This window comes from Eurosta solidaginis, chromosome 4 (assembly GCF_040869045.1).
Source record: "Eurosta solidaginis isolate ZX-2024a chromosome 4, ASM4086904v1, whole genome shotgun sequence".
NCBI classification, from domain to species: domain Eukaryota; kingdom Metazoa; phylum Arthropoda; class Insecta; order Diptera; family Tephritidae; genus Eurosta; species Eurosta solidaginis.
Genome location: NC_090322.1, coordinates 39,066,460 through 39,082,756, shown reverse-complemented (window position 1 = coordinate 39,082,756; position 16,297 = coordinate 39,066,460). Strand labels below are relative to the sequence as shown.

At 38.9% G+C, this 16,297-nt stretch overlaps 1 protein-coding gene across 1 annotated transcript; it reads right to left on the bottom strand.

Moving 5' to 3' along the window:
- Positions 1-424: 424 nt before the first annotated feature.
- On the bottom strand, positions 425-15,945 carry LOC137249617 (sodium-coupled monocarboxylate transporter 1-like). The gene is made up of 9 exons (XM_067781280.1): positions 15,565-15,945; positions 5,293-5,452; positions 5,165-5,230; positions 4,959-5,078; positions 4,728-4,882; positions 4,411-4,660; positions 3,974-4,354; positions 3,713-3,915; positions 425-1,056 (listed from the first exon to the last, which is right to left on the bottom strand). Exons 1-9 carry the CDS (start codon positions 15,804-15,806, stop codon positions 777-779), a joined length of 1,857 nt encoding a protein of 618 aa, XP_067637381.1. The 5' UTR covers positions 15,807-15,945; the 3' UTR covers positions 425-776.
- Between the last annotated feature and the right edge of the window lie 352 nt (positions 15,946-16,297).

Here is a 16,297-nt window from a genome sequence, read left to right as displayed (position 1 = left end):
ACCCATATCGTACAAACACATTCTAGAGTCACCCCTGGTCCACCTTTGTGGCGATATCTCGAAACGGCGTCCACCTATGGAACTAAGGATTACTCCCTTTTAAAATACTCATTAACACCTTTCATTTGATACCCATATCGTACAAACGCATTCTAGAGTCAACCCTGATCCACCTTTATGGCTATATCCCTAAATGGCGTCCACCTATAGAACTATGGCCCACTCCCTCATAAAATACTCTTTAATGCCTTTCATTTGATACACATGTCATACAAACATATTCCAGGGTTTCCCTCGGTTCATTTTCCTACATGGTTATTTTCCCTTATGTTGTCACCATAGCTCTCAACTGAGTATGTAATGTTCTGTTACGCCCGAACTTAACCTTCCTTACTTGTTTTGATTAAATTTTGTACAATTATTTATAGGATCATTAATGCTCCCTTTCATTTTTATTGCTTAAAACTTGGCAAATATAATACTATGCTCTAAATAATAATAATACTCCCACATTTCATATTTTAATTTACAAATAATCACTTAAAATGAGTATTTTACGAACATACTAGCTTAAAGAGTCATACAGAAAAATTAGCGCCTAAAAGTAGACCCCGCACAATATTGATCAAATACTGCTAAATTAGTTTAGTCAAATTTTAGGCGCAATTTTTTTCAAAAAGCCTATTCTACAATGCTTAAAGCTTGAAATGAACTTGCAGCTGTATTTTCAATTTAATTAATGCGCTTGCCGCTTGTTTCAAAACTCTCTTCCCTTCTTAAGTTGGCATCCCCGACTGCTTCGCTAATTTGAGATTATTTAATTCCATTTCTTTTGTGATCTTCGCTTGTGGTTGATTATTCGCTGCTAAAGCTTTTCTCGCAACATAGCGATCAACCCAACGTCGCACACAGGGTGACAATAATTTTGTGTCCATATTTTCTAGCTTATTTGTGCCCAATGCGAAGCTTGTGATTGAAGCAATTACTAATGTTATCATTGAGCCGAACATTGTATAGAAGAGATAGGAGATGTTGTAGATATGGAATGTGTCATCACTAAGAAAAAAAGAAAAAGAACATTACTGTAAACACATTGTGAAACACTGTGATCAGTTCGCAAGCTGCTGCTATTTCGGAGGTTAGAATTGAATGGCTGTAGACTGCTCGAAGCATAGAGGCAAGCTTATATATGTAGGCCTGCTGCTGTTAAGTTGGGTTGAGTTACACCGTTTGCCCCCCAGCAATACCGTCAGGCACACTTAGGCCGTTGGGCCATTGTAATACCACTGGATCTTCATCTTTAAATATGTTGTAAGTTGAACAAATTTGTCTTTCTAAAATTGCTGTCTTTCAAGGCTGCTGTGGATTTTGAATATGGAATGGAGATATCATCCCATTACCTAACCATCCATGTCCTTATAAAAAAATTGTTGTCCAGAGGCATTTTTCCAGGTGTTATGGCCAAAGCTAATGTCACTCCAGGGCAGGACTGCATCCAGTCTAAACACATTTCAACTCGCCAATTGGGAGAAGGTTGAGCATAACCTCTAGAGCCTTTGTGGGTTTGCAGGATAGTTTTAGGGATATAAGCATTCCGACTGACAACTGCCCTCTAGTCATCCTGCAGACGGTGCTGTTCCTTTCGAGTGCCGGTTTTCAACCCGTAATGCTATAGAATAAGATGGGTGTAATGATCGTCTAAAATAACTCCGAGGCATTTCACCGCGGTGTACAGGCGCCGGTTCAATTTGCTGTGTAATCTAACTCCGAGACATTTTAAATCTCGTGAGAGTTCAAGGCTTATCAAGTTTAATTTAAAGGCGCTAGCAAGTGACCAGCCATCGACAAAGACAAGCAGCAGCTCGACTAGAGTTTGAGGGTCATTTTCAGGTTTCTGATAGAGCTATGTCATCAACGTAAGCGATAACATACTTCAACAACGACCTGTTTAACGTAAGGTTTCACAGTATAGGGGATAGCATATACCCTTGTGTAGTGCTCCCCGGAGGCGTACCATATCATGTAGGATTTTACGTTGCTAATGCTTCCTATATGTCAAGAAAGATATCCAAAGTAAAGTCTTTGAACCCAATCGCTTTCTCTTTTTTGTGGTGTTAGCGTTCAGAGCTGACTAGGCGGATTTTCTTCTTGAGTACGCGCGTTGAGAACTGGAAAGGTTTCCTATGTGCATGTTATACATTACATTATTCTTGATGTGCACATCCAACAGCATTTCGTGGGCTTATAGGCCTGAAGTTACTGGGCATGGTTTGTAAAGAAGGCCCTCTTTTGGGTATGAATACTATCTTTGCCTCGGTTCATCTTCTTGCTCGCTGCCGATGGTGTATTCCTGCAGCCCTTAAAACCGATTATATCGAAGTGGCCTTCCCAACCTCGCCCTCACTCGTAAGCTCACCACCATGCAGATGTTCAGAGACTAACCAAAAGATACTTGGTTTTAAGAGACCGAAAATAGTGAGCTGCTTGAACGGCAAGCAAACAGTCGTCCTGGATATTCACTGATAAATTTCGTTCAGAAGCTTTCCACACTTTCTTGTACTTCTAACCACGGCTGCATCCTCCAGTATTCCACCATAGTAGATTATTATTTTTACTTGTAGGGATATAAACACAGATTGTCCCTGAGACAGCATAAAAGGAGTTCATAATAAACTTAGAACACCCAACCATAGAGATAGTCCGGTGTGACAACTGCCAAGATATATGACGAATAAATCTTGACATCTGCCGTTAAACCATCCGAAATACTGACGGGGTTTGACTATTGGATTGACTATGGGTTCCTCTTGAAAGCGAGTAGGCTTTATATGACATATTCCACATAAGCCAGCTACTTTTGGAGAACTACAGGAGAACTATTTCTTCGGAGCGGGAAAGAGACTTTGAAGTCCTCAAACGTTGATACGTTCTTTTAGTTTAGAAAAAATATATCTTTTGAAATGATAAGCTTGGGAATATTCTCAGCGTCGGTTTCGGATATGAGTACCCAAGTCTTCTTTAAGATAACTACGGCTATTGAGGATACATTACGGCCCACGGATATTTTCCTTTGCATATGGCCGAGATTCTAGATGAAAACAAATTTCAATGGCTCTGAATCTTTGGATCCAGAACTACTTGCATAGTACCCTGTGTGAGATTATTCAGCGGAGTGTCGATATAGAGGTCAGGTGGTGTAAAGCCTGAGGACCAGCTGTCAAGCACCAATAAACTATACTAGTTTTTTTTTCAAGAGGAGGTGCAAAATACATATCTGATTTTATCGAACCCTTAATTAGAGGTGTATATCTCTATCTCGGGACTACATTTCACAGAAATCTGCGATGACCCCGTCGTTTGGGATACTAAGTACCAGGTTAGGAGAATCTACTCGCTTTAAGCTCAGATGCCGTGCCCTTCCAAGATGAATGCGAAAGTTCCGTCGTCTGCCTTATCCAGAGCTCAGACCCATTGAAGCCATTAGGCGGCCTTGGGACTCCCTGACACTATTCTTTCAGTCCATATGAGGGTCTCACCGACCAGCCTTGGTATACCTGACTGAGCTTTCGAGTTAATAGAAAGTGTGCAGCTCAACTATCGTCGCTAAGTATGACATCTAACAAAATATTTTATATTCTATTTTCTCCTAAATCTTAATAACGACTTAGTCCCTTATTTACATTTGGGCCTACCTCGTTTCTTGATCGCTTACCTTATATTTGTTGATGAGGTATGCTCCGTTATATTTTCCGCCACCATACTCATCGAAGCGAAATCGACGAACGTGTAATTGCAACCAGTAATTGTGTGTGGTTTTCTTAAATAGCTCACGGCGCCACTAGCCAAATCAGCTTGAGCACGTATGCACATCCAAGCCATGAAAAGAAGGCTGCTTAAACCACCAATCAATGCACCCTATGAATAAAAAAAAATCAGTTGATATAGCAGATATAGTTCATACTGTAGTCCATACTCTGGATTCTATCCATGGTATCATAACGCCTGCGGTAAATATACCCAATAACGGTCCATTCGCTACAGATGACAAAGTTATCGTCAACTGCAGTACTGTACCTAATTTTTCAACAACAAAGACCAAACTCACACAGATGGCGCCAAATATTATAACAACAAAACGCATAATCAAAGCAGTTTGACGCTCAGTGAGTGGTTTCTTGGCGAAAGATTTGAAAAAGTCTTCTAGCATAACGGCTGACATAGAATTCAAACCAGTGGAGAGTGAAGACAACGCTGCGCTAAAAACGCCTGCAACAAAGAGACCGGGCAAGCCAGGATAGTCGCCTAGTATTTCCATGACGAGCAAAGGTAGCAGCTGATCGTTACGTTTGGCAAGCTGGAAAGAGAGAGAGAGAGATATTAAATAAACTTAAAAAATATCCATTTATTTACCTTTGTTTGCAGCGGATCGCAGTCATGATAAGTAGCATAGATTAAAAGGCCACTATAGCCACAAAGACATATAAAAGTCAACACTCCCACAATGAAGATACACACCGCATTACGTGCCGACTTCATATTTGGTAAGGAGAGATAACGTTGTATCATATTCTGACTAATCGCATTCGACTTTAACCAATGAGCAACGCCGCCAATGAAAAGTGAGTATACTGTATAGCGTTCGGTGATATCAAGGGTGAAGCTTTGGGCGACCAGCGCAGTTAGTTATATACGCGAAATTAGTTAATATTTTAGTAGCAGTAACTTACTTTGGCGATTCGATGCGTCCACTCTCTTTAGCTTTCTGATAAACTGCACCAAAGCCACCCACATCAATTGTACCTTTGACTATGATGAGCAGCATAGCGCCGAACATAATGAGCGTCTGCACGACATCAGTCCAAACGACAGCTTTAAGGCCACCCTAAAGAGTGCCATAATGATATTAGAGAGATTCGAATTGCGAGCGCGTGCTTTCAAAAGCTCAAAATCTTACTCACCACACAAGTATAGAAAATGCACACCAAACACACAATCGGCGTTACAAGATGTATATTAATACCAGTGGCCTGATTGAAGGCTAGAGCGGGCACATAAATAACAATGGGAAGCCACAATAACTACGTACGGAGAGAGAGAGAGAAAACTGTGCTAAGTGAGAACATTCCACGCATAAAACAAGACTCTCCGTTCTTCAAAAACTCACCGAACCGAACATGAAGAGCACCGAGCCGAAAAGATGCATGCGTCTGTCGTAACGCGACTCCAAGTACTGGAGAAGAGAAGAGCGTAATTTAAGAGATAATCTTTTCAAGTAAAAATAGCCCAACTTACCTGATATGTGGATATAAGTTTGAGATCATGAAATACCGGCAAGAAAAAGTAGTACAACACAAAGCCCATTATAATCAGTGATCCCATGATATAAAGATATTGTGTGCCAAAGAGATATACCTCTGTGGGTGTGCCCAATAGTGTTATGCCGGATATGAAACTGAAGGGATGAACAAATTTGAAAGGTTAAAATAGTTTTCTAAAGTACTTAGAACGAAAATGGCGCTGAAGATCGTACAATGCCGAATTCCATCCAATTCCCCTTTTATATGACCATCTATAATTCTTAAAAGGTTTATAGAATCAAATCTTTTTCGAAAGTGATGAATTTGGGGATACTATTCAGTGTAGCTCGGTTATTAGAAACAACGGAGAACAAACTGGATAAGGAACTCCTCCTAGTAAGGGGGTTCGCCTTTAAGATAAAGTTCAGATCTTCTTCAGAGAAGCACGTGTCGGATGGAAAAATATTTAAGAGGTTCCACATTAGGGATGCGCTTACTTCTTTTCGTTATAGAGTATATTTTTCGAAGACACTGGATATGCAGCCCAAAATAAACAAGACAACACTTCAATGATTTCAAGTCCTAACCTGAAAAAAAAATTCAAAATCTTTCGACAGTAGCGATGTGCCTGGTCTCAAGAAGTACGTTCCCTATGACCCAACTAATGCTTTCATATTGCTACAGCTGATCTTACGTAACTAAACTCAGAGAACTCTGTGTGGAATGATCCACCCTATATCTTGAATATCACGACATGGAGCACGTGTTCGTGGCTAATGATAATTGTTTGTGATACCCCTTAACATTTCTCCCAGCTGTTTTGGCTGATTGCTGATTTTTCATCCCCCACCTATTTCACTACAGCGGTGCCTTTCCATTTATGGATTGTTGTCATCATGTGGAAAAAGTAACAGCTTATCTGATGTATATTGGAACGATTTTCCGTCATCCCTTGTCAAATTTGGTTTTGAGACAAACCGGTTTCGGCGTTGTGCCATCGTCAGTGTCGATTTTCGTTCTGATCTGTTGTTGTCGTTTGTCCTGTATTTATAGTTCGTAGGTATATGAGCAGGTATTGTCAAATTGATGCTTGTGTATATTTAGTTATGTGTATGTGCTGTGTGTTCATTCAGAACCGAGGGTGGTTTACTAATCGATTTGTGTGGCTGACTGGGGTAGGTAGAAATCTGTGATTTTAGTCTTGGTTTGGTGTGTTAATTGTTTTGTGTTTATTTGTTGTTGTGTGTTTGTCTGTTGTACCTGTGTGATTAAGTTGTTTCCTGTAAACAAGTTTTAAAGGCTCGAATATTGTGTCAGAAATTGTGTTTATCTGTTCGTTTATTATTCTACCGTCGAATGTTTTCTGTTTGTAGATTTCCATGTTTTCGAGTACGTTGAGACGTCGGCCTTTTTCCTGTATGTGAAGAACCCTAACTGTTTTATTGATGTTTGCTGGGGAGCATTCATTCTCGACCATGTGATTCGCGAAGTTAGACTCGGGTATAATGTTTGGATTCCGTATTTTTTTGGTGTAATATCTAATATGTTCTCTGAACCTCGTTCTTATTTGCCGTCCTGTTTATCCTATGTAACTATGCTGGCATCCGCAGGTAAGCTTGTATACGCCGTGGCTGCTTAGTAAACCACCCTCGGTTCTGAATGAACACACAGCACATACACATAACTAAATATACACAAGCATCAATTTGACAATACCTGCTCATATACCTACGAACTATAAATACAGGACAAACGACAACAACAGATCAGAACGAAAATCGACACTGACGATGGCACAACGCCGAAACCGGTTTGTCTCAAAACCAAATTTGACAAGGGATGGCGGAAAATCGTTCCAATATACATCATTTATCCACCCTGTCGGAAAATCAACCAAACAAGATAACAGCTTATCATTCCCCTAAATCAATAGGATCTATGTTCGACTTGCTTACCTACGACTCTCTACCTGGTCTTAGACAGGGTTCCGCTGCTATAATAATGCTTTACGCTTCCTATCCATTCCTCCTACCTACAGCAGCGGCAGAAGTCAATTGCGGTCCATATAAGCACCCTGAGCGCCCATAAGACAGTGACCTGTTAGAATACCCACTAATGGGCTTATAGAGCGGAGCTTCAGATGTATGACCGATGGCGATATCTTTTTGTCCAATTTGGGCCACATTTGCCTGGACAACCTACAATTTGGATCCATGGCCCATATTGCGTTAGCTTGTTCTGAGATCGCAGCCAGGCTTGCATGAATTTTAAGGAGGATTCGCCTAGCCAGCGTAGTTAATTGTTTGCAATCTTTTGCCTTCACTTGCTAGCTCATCAGCAGCACACTTTGCCGATATATAACTGGGACCAATAGTATCCTCAGGTTGCACTTATCGGCTAGCTTGTTTAGAGCTTCCTTGTAATTTAACGCCACTAGTGACGATGTATCACTACAATGCAGGTGTGCTATGGTAGCTTGGCTGCCAAAAAATGTTAATAGAGTTAGTCACCGACAGGTTAATTCAATAGAGAGCAGCTTCTCCTATATGTATATAAGCTCAGCTTGAAAAACATTGCAGTGGTCTGTTACGCGTAAGTTCTTTACATTAAGCTTCCGTGGGAATATTACACTGCCAACTCTGTTGCTCAGTTTAGAACCGTCCGTGAAGACGGAGATTCCTTAGCTTCCCTGTTCCCTGCAATTTGCCCACTTGCTGCTCTTTGGGATATTCATTTGTTTGTTGTCACAGCAATGGGATGTTATTGTATGTGCCGTCCTCTAATAGGCTTTGTTGAAATTTTGTTTGGATTTGGATTATGTTTTAAATAGCGCATCCCATGCCGAACGCACAACCCTCTCCGCGGATATGAGGTATTTCGATACACGTTTGTATAGAACCGCTGTAGCCACAGCCTATGGTGATCACATGCTGCCAGCTAGCACTTAAACCGATTATGTCAGAGTAGCCTAACCAGGTTGTTGCCTTCTCACATGAACTCTCCACCAAACATAAGTTAGAGGATACTTGGCCACAAGCGAACGTAAGTAGTGAGCTGCATGCAAGAGAATCGCACTGACCATACCCTGGTAAGAAGTTTTCCTCACTCACATGGACTGTAACAGACGGCTCCACCCGCCGACGCACTTGGAATGTATGACAAATGTTACACATCGGCTCAATCCAAGTCTTATAAGTATAGGATAATATTTACAAACGTTATACAGAACACTTATCCCGTGCTATTCGATTGCCTTTTCTGCAGCGTATAACATTTCTTCACCAAAATTTATAGAAACCCTATCGTTTGCTATGCCGCCTTCTGGTTTCCAAGTATGTAGGTATAGAATATTGGGATGGTTGGGAACAGGTTCGTTCTAAGAGTGAGAGCTGTTGAGTAGCTCGAAATTAGTGCTGTATCGGTGGGAATTTTGGTACTTGAGAGTTGGGAGGCTACGTTATATTGGCTCACATTGATAAATCTATAAGTTACCCTCATAGTGCATCAAACCTGCCAGTGCAATAACGACCGATCAGATTTCTTAAATATACACCAAGGTGGCATTGGACTGACATATGAGAATCAGGAGCTCGTGATATTGTAGACTGAGCCCAAAGTATGTAAGCAGGATGAAGTACTAGGTATCATCGAAGTCATGAAAAACTCCAAGGGACTTCATGAGCGTATCAGATCAAGTTAAGAACGTTAGTTGATCATGTTTAGAGAATATCCTGGTTTCGTCAAAGAGCGGAATTATGTGGAGTAATTGATCTCTTCATGGTCCCTACGCCGTTAACATTCACTCAATGTATCTTATATATTATTTCTAATTGCTGTTTTTCGGTCTTATTTGGAATAGAAATCTATAAATAAAGTTTTGGTTGTAAATATCGAGATTCGTGGTATTAGCGAGCTTTGGACATTATTGGTCGTAGTGCCTTTATTTAGCCATATTTTATTAAAATTATTTGTTAAAAACAAACGATTGTGACTACAAAAAGAAATCTATTTGTACTATGGCACTATTTTGAATATTTGATTAGAACTAACACTTCATTACCGGCAGTTGCTAACATTCGCCAGATGGCAGCGCAAGCGCATGAAAGTTTTTATTGATAGATGACTGATTAATAGAACAGCTGATTTCTGTTGATATTTGATGTGATACTTTTATATTTGATGCGGAAGATACGCACGGGTCCGGCTAGTTTACTTATGTTCATCAAGAATACTTTCACTATTTTATCGGCTGGGCTTTTACTCTCTTGCATCTCTCCTTTACATACATGAGTACTTAAGTAATTGACTCGGTTTATTTTTAGCAAATTTTCAATTAGCAAATTTATCATTTAATGTCAATTTATTAAGTTTTTTTCGCTCGTTTCACTTCAACGCACACTTAGACACCCGTCTGATACTTGGAATCCAATACAGAGCTTCATTCAACGCCAAGCCAGTCAACCTAACAGCCAGTAGCGAGTTAAATCATAACCATCAACACACATAGTTCATCACTCAATTATCAGCTGAATATGAGCGATTTTTTAGAAGCTTTGCATATGATTTTATAAAAGACACGTATGTCAATTGTCAAACGAGGTCCACTGGCAGTGGGGACTATAAACCCCGGTTCGTTATATTTACGTTGCTTTATGTAAACTTCCTTATTGTAAGAAACAAAAACATCACAGCTTTTTTCTGTTATTTTTGCTGAAAATTTGCGCTCATTTGATGCGATGATATGCGCTCGATTTAGTGCAACTGGGCCACAGTGCTTTGATTGCGATTATAATTCGTTGTGATGTTTTACTGTACGAAGAACTCAGCTTGATTTTCTACAATCATGATGATCGCTGTTTGCAGGGACGGATGTAGTAATTCATATGAAGAAGGCCAAGCTGGAAGATGCGTGGATCCTGCTCTATATATCGTGCTCGCAAACCTGATTCTTACAAACACAAACGTTTTTTATTTAATTTAATCAATATATGGGTTGGCTTGAACTGGTTGGCACGCGGGGACCTCATATAGACTGAATGAGTGTTATCAGAAGTAAGCTCAAAAACCAGACTGGAAAACCCTATCAGAAACCAGGTCCTATGTTATGAAATAGCTCCGTCCTCCTTGGCAAATATTATAAGCTTTTTAGGACCTTTTATAAGAGTAACTTTGCTAATCTAATGTTGTACGACCTACACATTATATTCAACACTTTAAAGCCCCACGCCTTTCCAGCTTGGTCGATTTTGTGCACTTTTCGTCTTCTCTTAATCTTGCAAATTCTAAATGGGACGTCTACAGATCAAATATAAAAGCTTCAAAGGATGCCTTTTTATCCTGCTCATCCGCTTTTTCATTACTTTCTATTCCCATATGCCCTGGGACCCAATATTTCCAGCGATTGCTTACACTCTAACATGTTATGCAATGCGAGCTACTTGCCCTAATTGCTGCTTGGCTTTCAATATAAAAGTTGACGCGGTTGCAGTTTAAGCTATTTTCTTCCAGTGTTTTTACTGCTTTGATTACGGCTACTACTTCCGTCTGTAAAACACTGCAGTGATTTGGCAGCTAGTAGCATCTGTTTATTTCCTAGTTAGTACTGTATACCGCAGATCCTCCACCTTCCAATTACTTAGGCCAAATCGCTGTACACATCTATCGCCTCGTCTGCTATTTGGTCACCTTTGCGCCAACCATCCTCCTCTATTACGGCTCTAAGAGCTCCTTCGGAGCGCAGATACGAAATCAGGTAGTCTGTTCATCCTGTAATTAATGACGCTTTAATATTTGGCCGTTTGGTCTGCGCTCAAGCTGCCCGATGCACTGAGCCTGGTTGACACCAGGTCTATAGGTGGAATGTGTAGAATTGGCTCGTAAAGCTAAGCGGTCATAGCGTGCATACCCCTCTAAGATTTTGAGGTAGGTCCCAAACAGGGACTTCTTAGTATGAGATAGGCTTTAAAATAGCTGCGAGTAGCCAATGAGAGAGAGCATTAAATATATATAAATATGCATAAAATACCGTCGATGCCTTCTTCACTCTTTCGCCCAAGTTGAGCTGCCACGACAACTTACTCTCTAAATGGATTCCTAAATATTATGTGTAAGATTTTTCCTGCAGGGTCACTCCTCCTAGCTAAGGCCTGGCCCAATTTTTGACCTTGTACGTCTAAATAGACAATACCATATCCCGCTTCTCCGCTTCGTGGTCAGCCCGATATTTGCGTTAGGCGTAAGTTTGGCGGGTTGTTGTTGCAGCGATAAGGACACTCCCCGAAGGCCTTGGGAATCGCTTGAGCAGTTGGTTGATGACCAGCGTCCACAGCAGATGTGATAATAACCAACCATTCGTTTTGACCCTGTCCACTGATTCCGTGGCCTCACACAAACGCCATTATTATACATTAACTTTTCCAAGATTGCATTAGTTATATGTATTCTCCATTTCTTTTCTCTCAGGTAAGTTAATATCGGTTCAATTTAAAACAAATCTTACATTTAGATCTACAAAGATAGCTTAAGTTCGGAATCAAGATCATAAGGCTCAAGAAATTTTTTTTATTATAACGAACGAACGCGTATACAGTGGCAAGAAGTGTAATTTTGTGAGTCGTAAATCAACTGGCCTTCGCTCGTTAGACTAACAAATTGGTTTGTCGTGTGTATTGTTGACTTCATCATATATTGAGCGCCTTAGATCTGTTCAAGTAGGTACAAGCCGTGAATTTTTAAGGGTTTTCAAATAATATCTCCCATCTAATAATCAGAAGTAATAGAGCTCTTACAAGTCCCTTTGTCCATGAATACTTCTCGCTCGCACGACATTCGATATTTGCACCAGAGCAATACAGATTTCAATTAAGTAGTGCCACTTCCTCAGTCCCTCGTCTGGTCGAGCAATAGCTACAGACCATCATCGGCCCCTTTGTCTATACGGGTCATGGTTTGTGCCAAATACATACACATACTCAGGCACATTTCATTGGTAGCTCTTTGCAAAAATATTTGCTCTCCTCACACCCGTATTGCAATAACATTGCACGCGTGAGAATATGAGGTGATCGTTCCAAGAAGGGTGATATCGCAGAGATATATTTAGCAAATTATATTCTTGTCAAACAACGTCATTTTGGTGTCGACTGACACTTCTAGACCTTGCGGCATATTAATATTAAGTGAACCGTTATTTAATATATTAATAAATAGGGGCAGTTAATTTTGTGTGTATACACAGGGAGAAAGCTCTGTTCAACCATATGACCTAATGGCCCAAGGTTTTGGTGGATCATTCTCTCACAGAGAGGATAAGGCCTTTAAGATTATCCTCAAAGTTCGTTGTTGTTTTGGGATTTGTATAGATGTTGTTGGTTCTTAGCCGGTACTAGCCCCACCATCTCGAGAAAGTGGGTTGCAGAAACTGAATTGTCGTGTATCAGTCTAGGCGCTCATTTTTTAATTTAATTTTATTTATTCTTAATTTTTAATTTTATTTTTTTTACATTTTTATTTTAAGTTTTTTATTTTTTTTTTTTTAATTTATAACAGGTGGTAACTTTCTGATTCAAATATTTATTAATCATTTTTAAAAATTTTCATTTTGTTATTTGGCTTTTAATTTAACATTTTGTATACTTAATAAATTTTTGCAGTATATTTTTTATTCTTCAATTTTTCTACTTTTTATACTCAGCGTGCTTTGCACACAGAGTATATTAACTTTGATTGGATAACGGTTGGTTTGATAGGTATAAAGTAATCGAAATAGATATAGACTTCCATATATCAAAATCATCAAGATCGAAAAAAATTGATTGAGCCATGTCCGTCCGTCCGTCCGTCTGTTCGAGGTATCTTGATGAAATTTGGTATGTAGTTTTCTGGGCACTCATCTCAGATTAATATTTAAAATGAGTGACATCGGGCTCTAACCACGCCCATTTTTGCGATATCGAAAATTTCGAAAAACCGAAAAATGAGATAATTCATTACCAAAGATGGGTAAAGCGATAAAACTTGGTAGGTGGGTTGACCTTATGACGCAGAATAGAAAATTAGTAAGATTTTGGACAATGGGCGTGGCACCGCCCAATTTTAAAATAAGGTAATTTAAAAGTTTTGCCAGCTGTAATTTGGCAGTCGTTGAATATATCATTATGAAATTTGACAGGAACATTACTACTATTACTATATATGTGCTAAATAAATATTAGCAAAATTGGATGAAGAACACCCCCACTTTTTAAAAAAATTATTTTTTAAAAGTCAAATTTTAACAAAAAATTTAATATCTTTACAGTTTGCATTCAACTTTAGTAATGATATGGTGCAATAAAATACAAAAATAAAAGAAAATTTCAAAATGGGCGTGGCTCCGCTCTTTTTCATTTAATGTGTCTAGAATACTTTTAATGCCAGAAGTCGAACAAAAAATTACCAATCCTTGTGAAATTTGGTAGGGGCATAGACTCTATGACGATAACTATTATCTGTGAAAATGGGCGAAATCGGTTGAAGCCACGCCCAGTTTTTATACATATTTGACCATCTGTACTTCCGCTCGGCCATTAACACGATAACTTGAGCAAAAATCGATATATTTTTACTAAAATTAGTTCACGTACTTATCTGTACTCACTTTATCTTGGTATAAAAAATTGCCGAAATACGAATATGACCACGCCCACTTTTTTGATATCGAAAATTACGAAAAATGAAAAAAAAATGCCATAATTTTATACAAAATTGTAATTGGATTGGTTTATTGACGCAAAATATAATTTTAGAAAAAACTTTGTAAAATAGATATCTCGAAAAGGCGTCCACATATAGAACTAAGGCTCACTCCATTTTAAAATACTCATTAACACCTTTCATTTGATACCCATATCGTAAAAAAATTCTAAAGTCACCCCTGGTCCACCTTTATGGCGATATCTCGAAAAGAGTTCCACCTATAGAACAATGTACTACTCCCTTTTAAAATACTTTTTAATACCTTCCATTTGATACCCATGTCATACAAACACATTCCAAGGTTACCCTAGGTTCATTTTCTTACATGGAGATTTTCCCTTATTTTGTCTCCAAAGCTCTCAGCTGAGTATATAATGTTCGGTTACACCCGAAATTATCCTTCCTTACTTGTTTTTATTTACATTGTTTTTATTTTATTTACTGTTTTAATCTTTTTTATTTTCAATTTTGCATTTTTCAATTTAATATAGTTTGTGAGTTTTTGTTTAAAGCATCTAAACAAATTTTTAAATTTTTATTTAATTTTTTAAATTTTTAAACATTTGTTGTCATGTCTAACTTTTTTCAAATATATTCTTTTTGTAATTTTGTTTTTAGTTTGGTTTAGGTGTTCTACATATTTTTTTTTATTTTTTGTTTGTTTATTTTTTCAAATATATAATTTTTTAATCCTATTTTTTTTATTATTTGTTTATATGTATTTTTTTTTTAACTAATGGAACTAATTAGTTCTCATGTGCAAGGTTAGGTATGGTTAAGTTGGTGGTGGTAAGGATAGGGGAGGGGGTGGGGTCGAGCATGTGAAAAATTTGCGATTTCCGGGTGGCGGCACATTCGCCTTACCAAATACATGCTAACTAATCATCAACAAACCGCTTGCCTTTTATTTTGAACCTAAGCATTAGCGAATGATACACCCTCTTTACCTCGACCAGACCGTCTAAAAGCGGTGCGCTCAGAAATCTGCGTTATCTATTTTGCAGTCCGTTGCATCCGCAGGGAAAGTGATGAATCAACTTCTCTGCTCTGGGACCTAATAGAGGGAGACCTTAGAATGCCCTCTGGACGCTAGCGCGGCTTTACACCTCCGCACGATATCCCATTTCATCAAATTTGATTGCATTGCCTTTCAGGCAACCTGACTGTTAAACAAAGATTTCCATGGCAGTAATGTCCTCTTTATAAGGTTTACGCTTCCGCCTGAAAGACACTAAAAGAGTCGAAATGTGGGTAGGCATGACTGGCTTGCAGATGCTTTGGGTAAAGCCCAACATGATATCCCCAGGTATGCTAGCTCTTGTACCTTCTCAACCTTATCTTGGGATAGATTTGTTACCTAAACTTTTTATCACACATAAAGCTACTTGATTATAAGGCCGGTAGATTGTTTGAAAACTTTGTCATACGGGTGCTGTCCCGAATGGGGTTTGGATAGAATCTTGTTTCCAAATTGAATTTGCAGTTTCCTTTTTATCTCTCAGCAGACTATAAGTTTCCACATCTCACTCACCTCGCAATTAGCGACATCGCAATTGGAAAAATTTTCATATTCCTGCCACCCACTAAGTACGCATCCTCAGCATCTTCGGTAGTTACGGATTTACGCGCTCTGGCTTCACGACGCATTTGTAAAGCAAAATAAATACCAATCACAGCACAGCTGGTCAACATTAAAACGAATACAACATAATCGGGCCAGCCGAAGCGTTGAAGACTAACGCGCACCTCATCCACATTCATTTTGGTTAACATTTTGCTAAATTTGTTTTTTAAGACTTTTCGATTTCCAGAATAATTAACAAACAAGTTCTTTGCACACGATCAACACGATAACTTTATTTGCCACAGCCGATGCACGATGCTTACGCGTTCGCACGCGTCGTATAACTGCTTTAGCTTATACCGTTACTTTACATCTTATTACCTGTTACATCTAGTAATTCAATACAATGTTACTATGTACTCATCAGTGTTTATGTGAATATGAGCATATTTCTCAATTGCTCGGCTCGTTTAGTTTTTGCGATTTGTTACGATCACAAATTAGTCGCTAAATTCGTTTAAATGTTTGTTGAGTGATTCGTCAAAGGTTGATCAACAAACGCTCGTCTTATTCGTAGATAAAGTGACAGCTTGAACCTGAGGGTGTCAAATTAGAGGTAATTTTACAATTATGATGTCGCATTTTCTCTAGACGATGTTCAACAGCATCCGAGAAAATCTTAAATAAGTTATTATTAAAT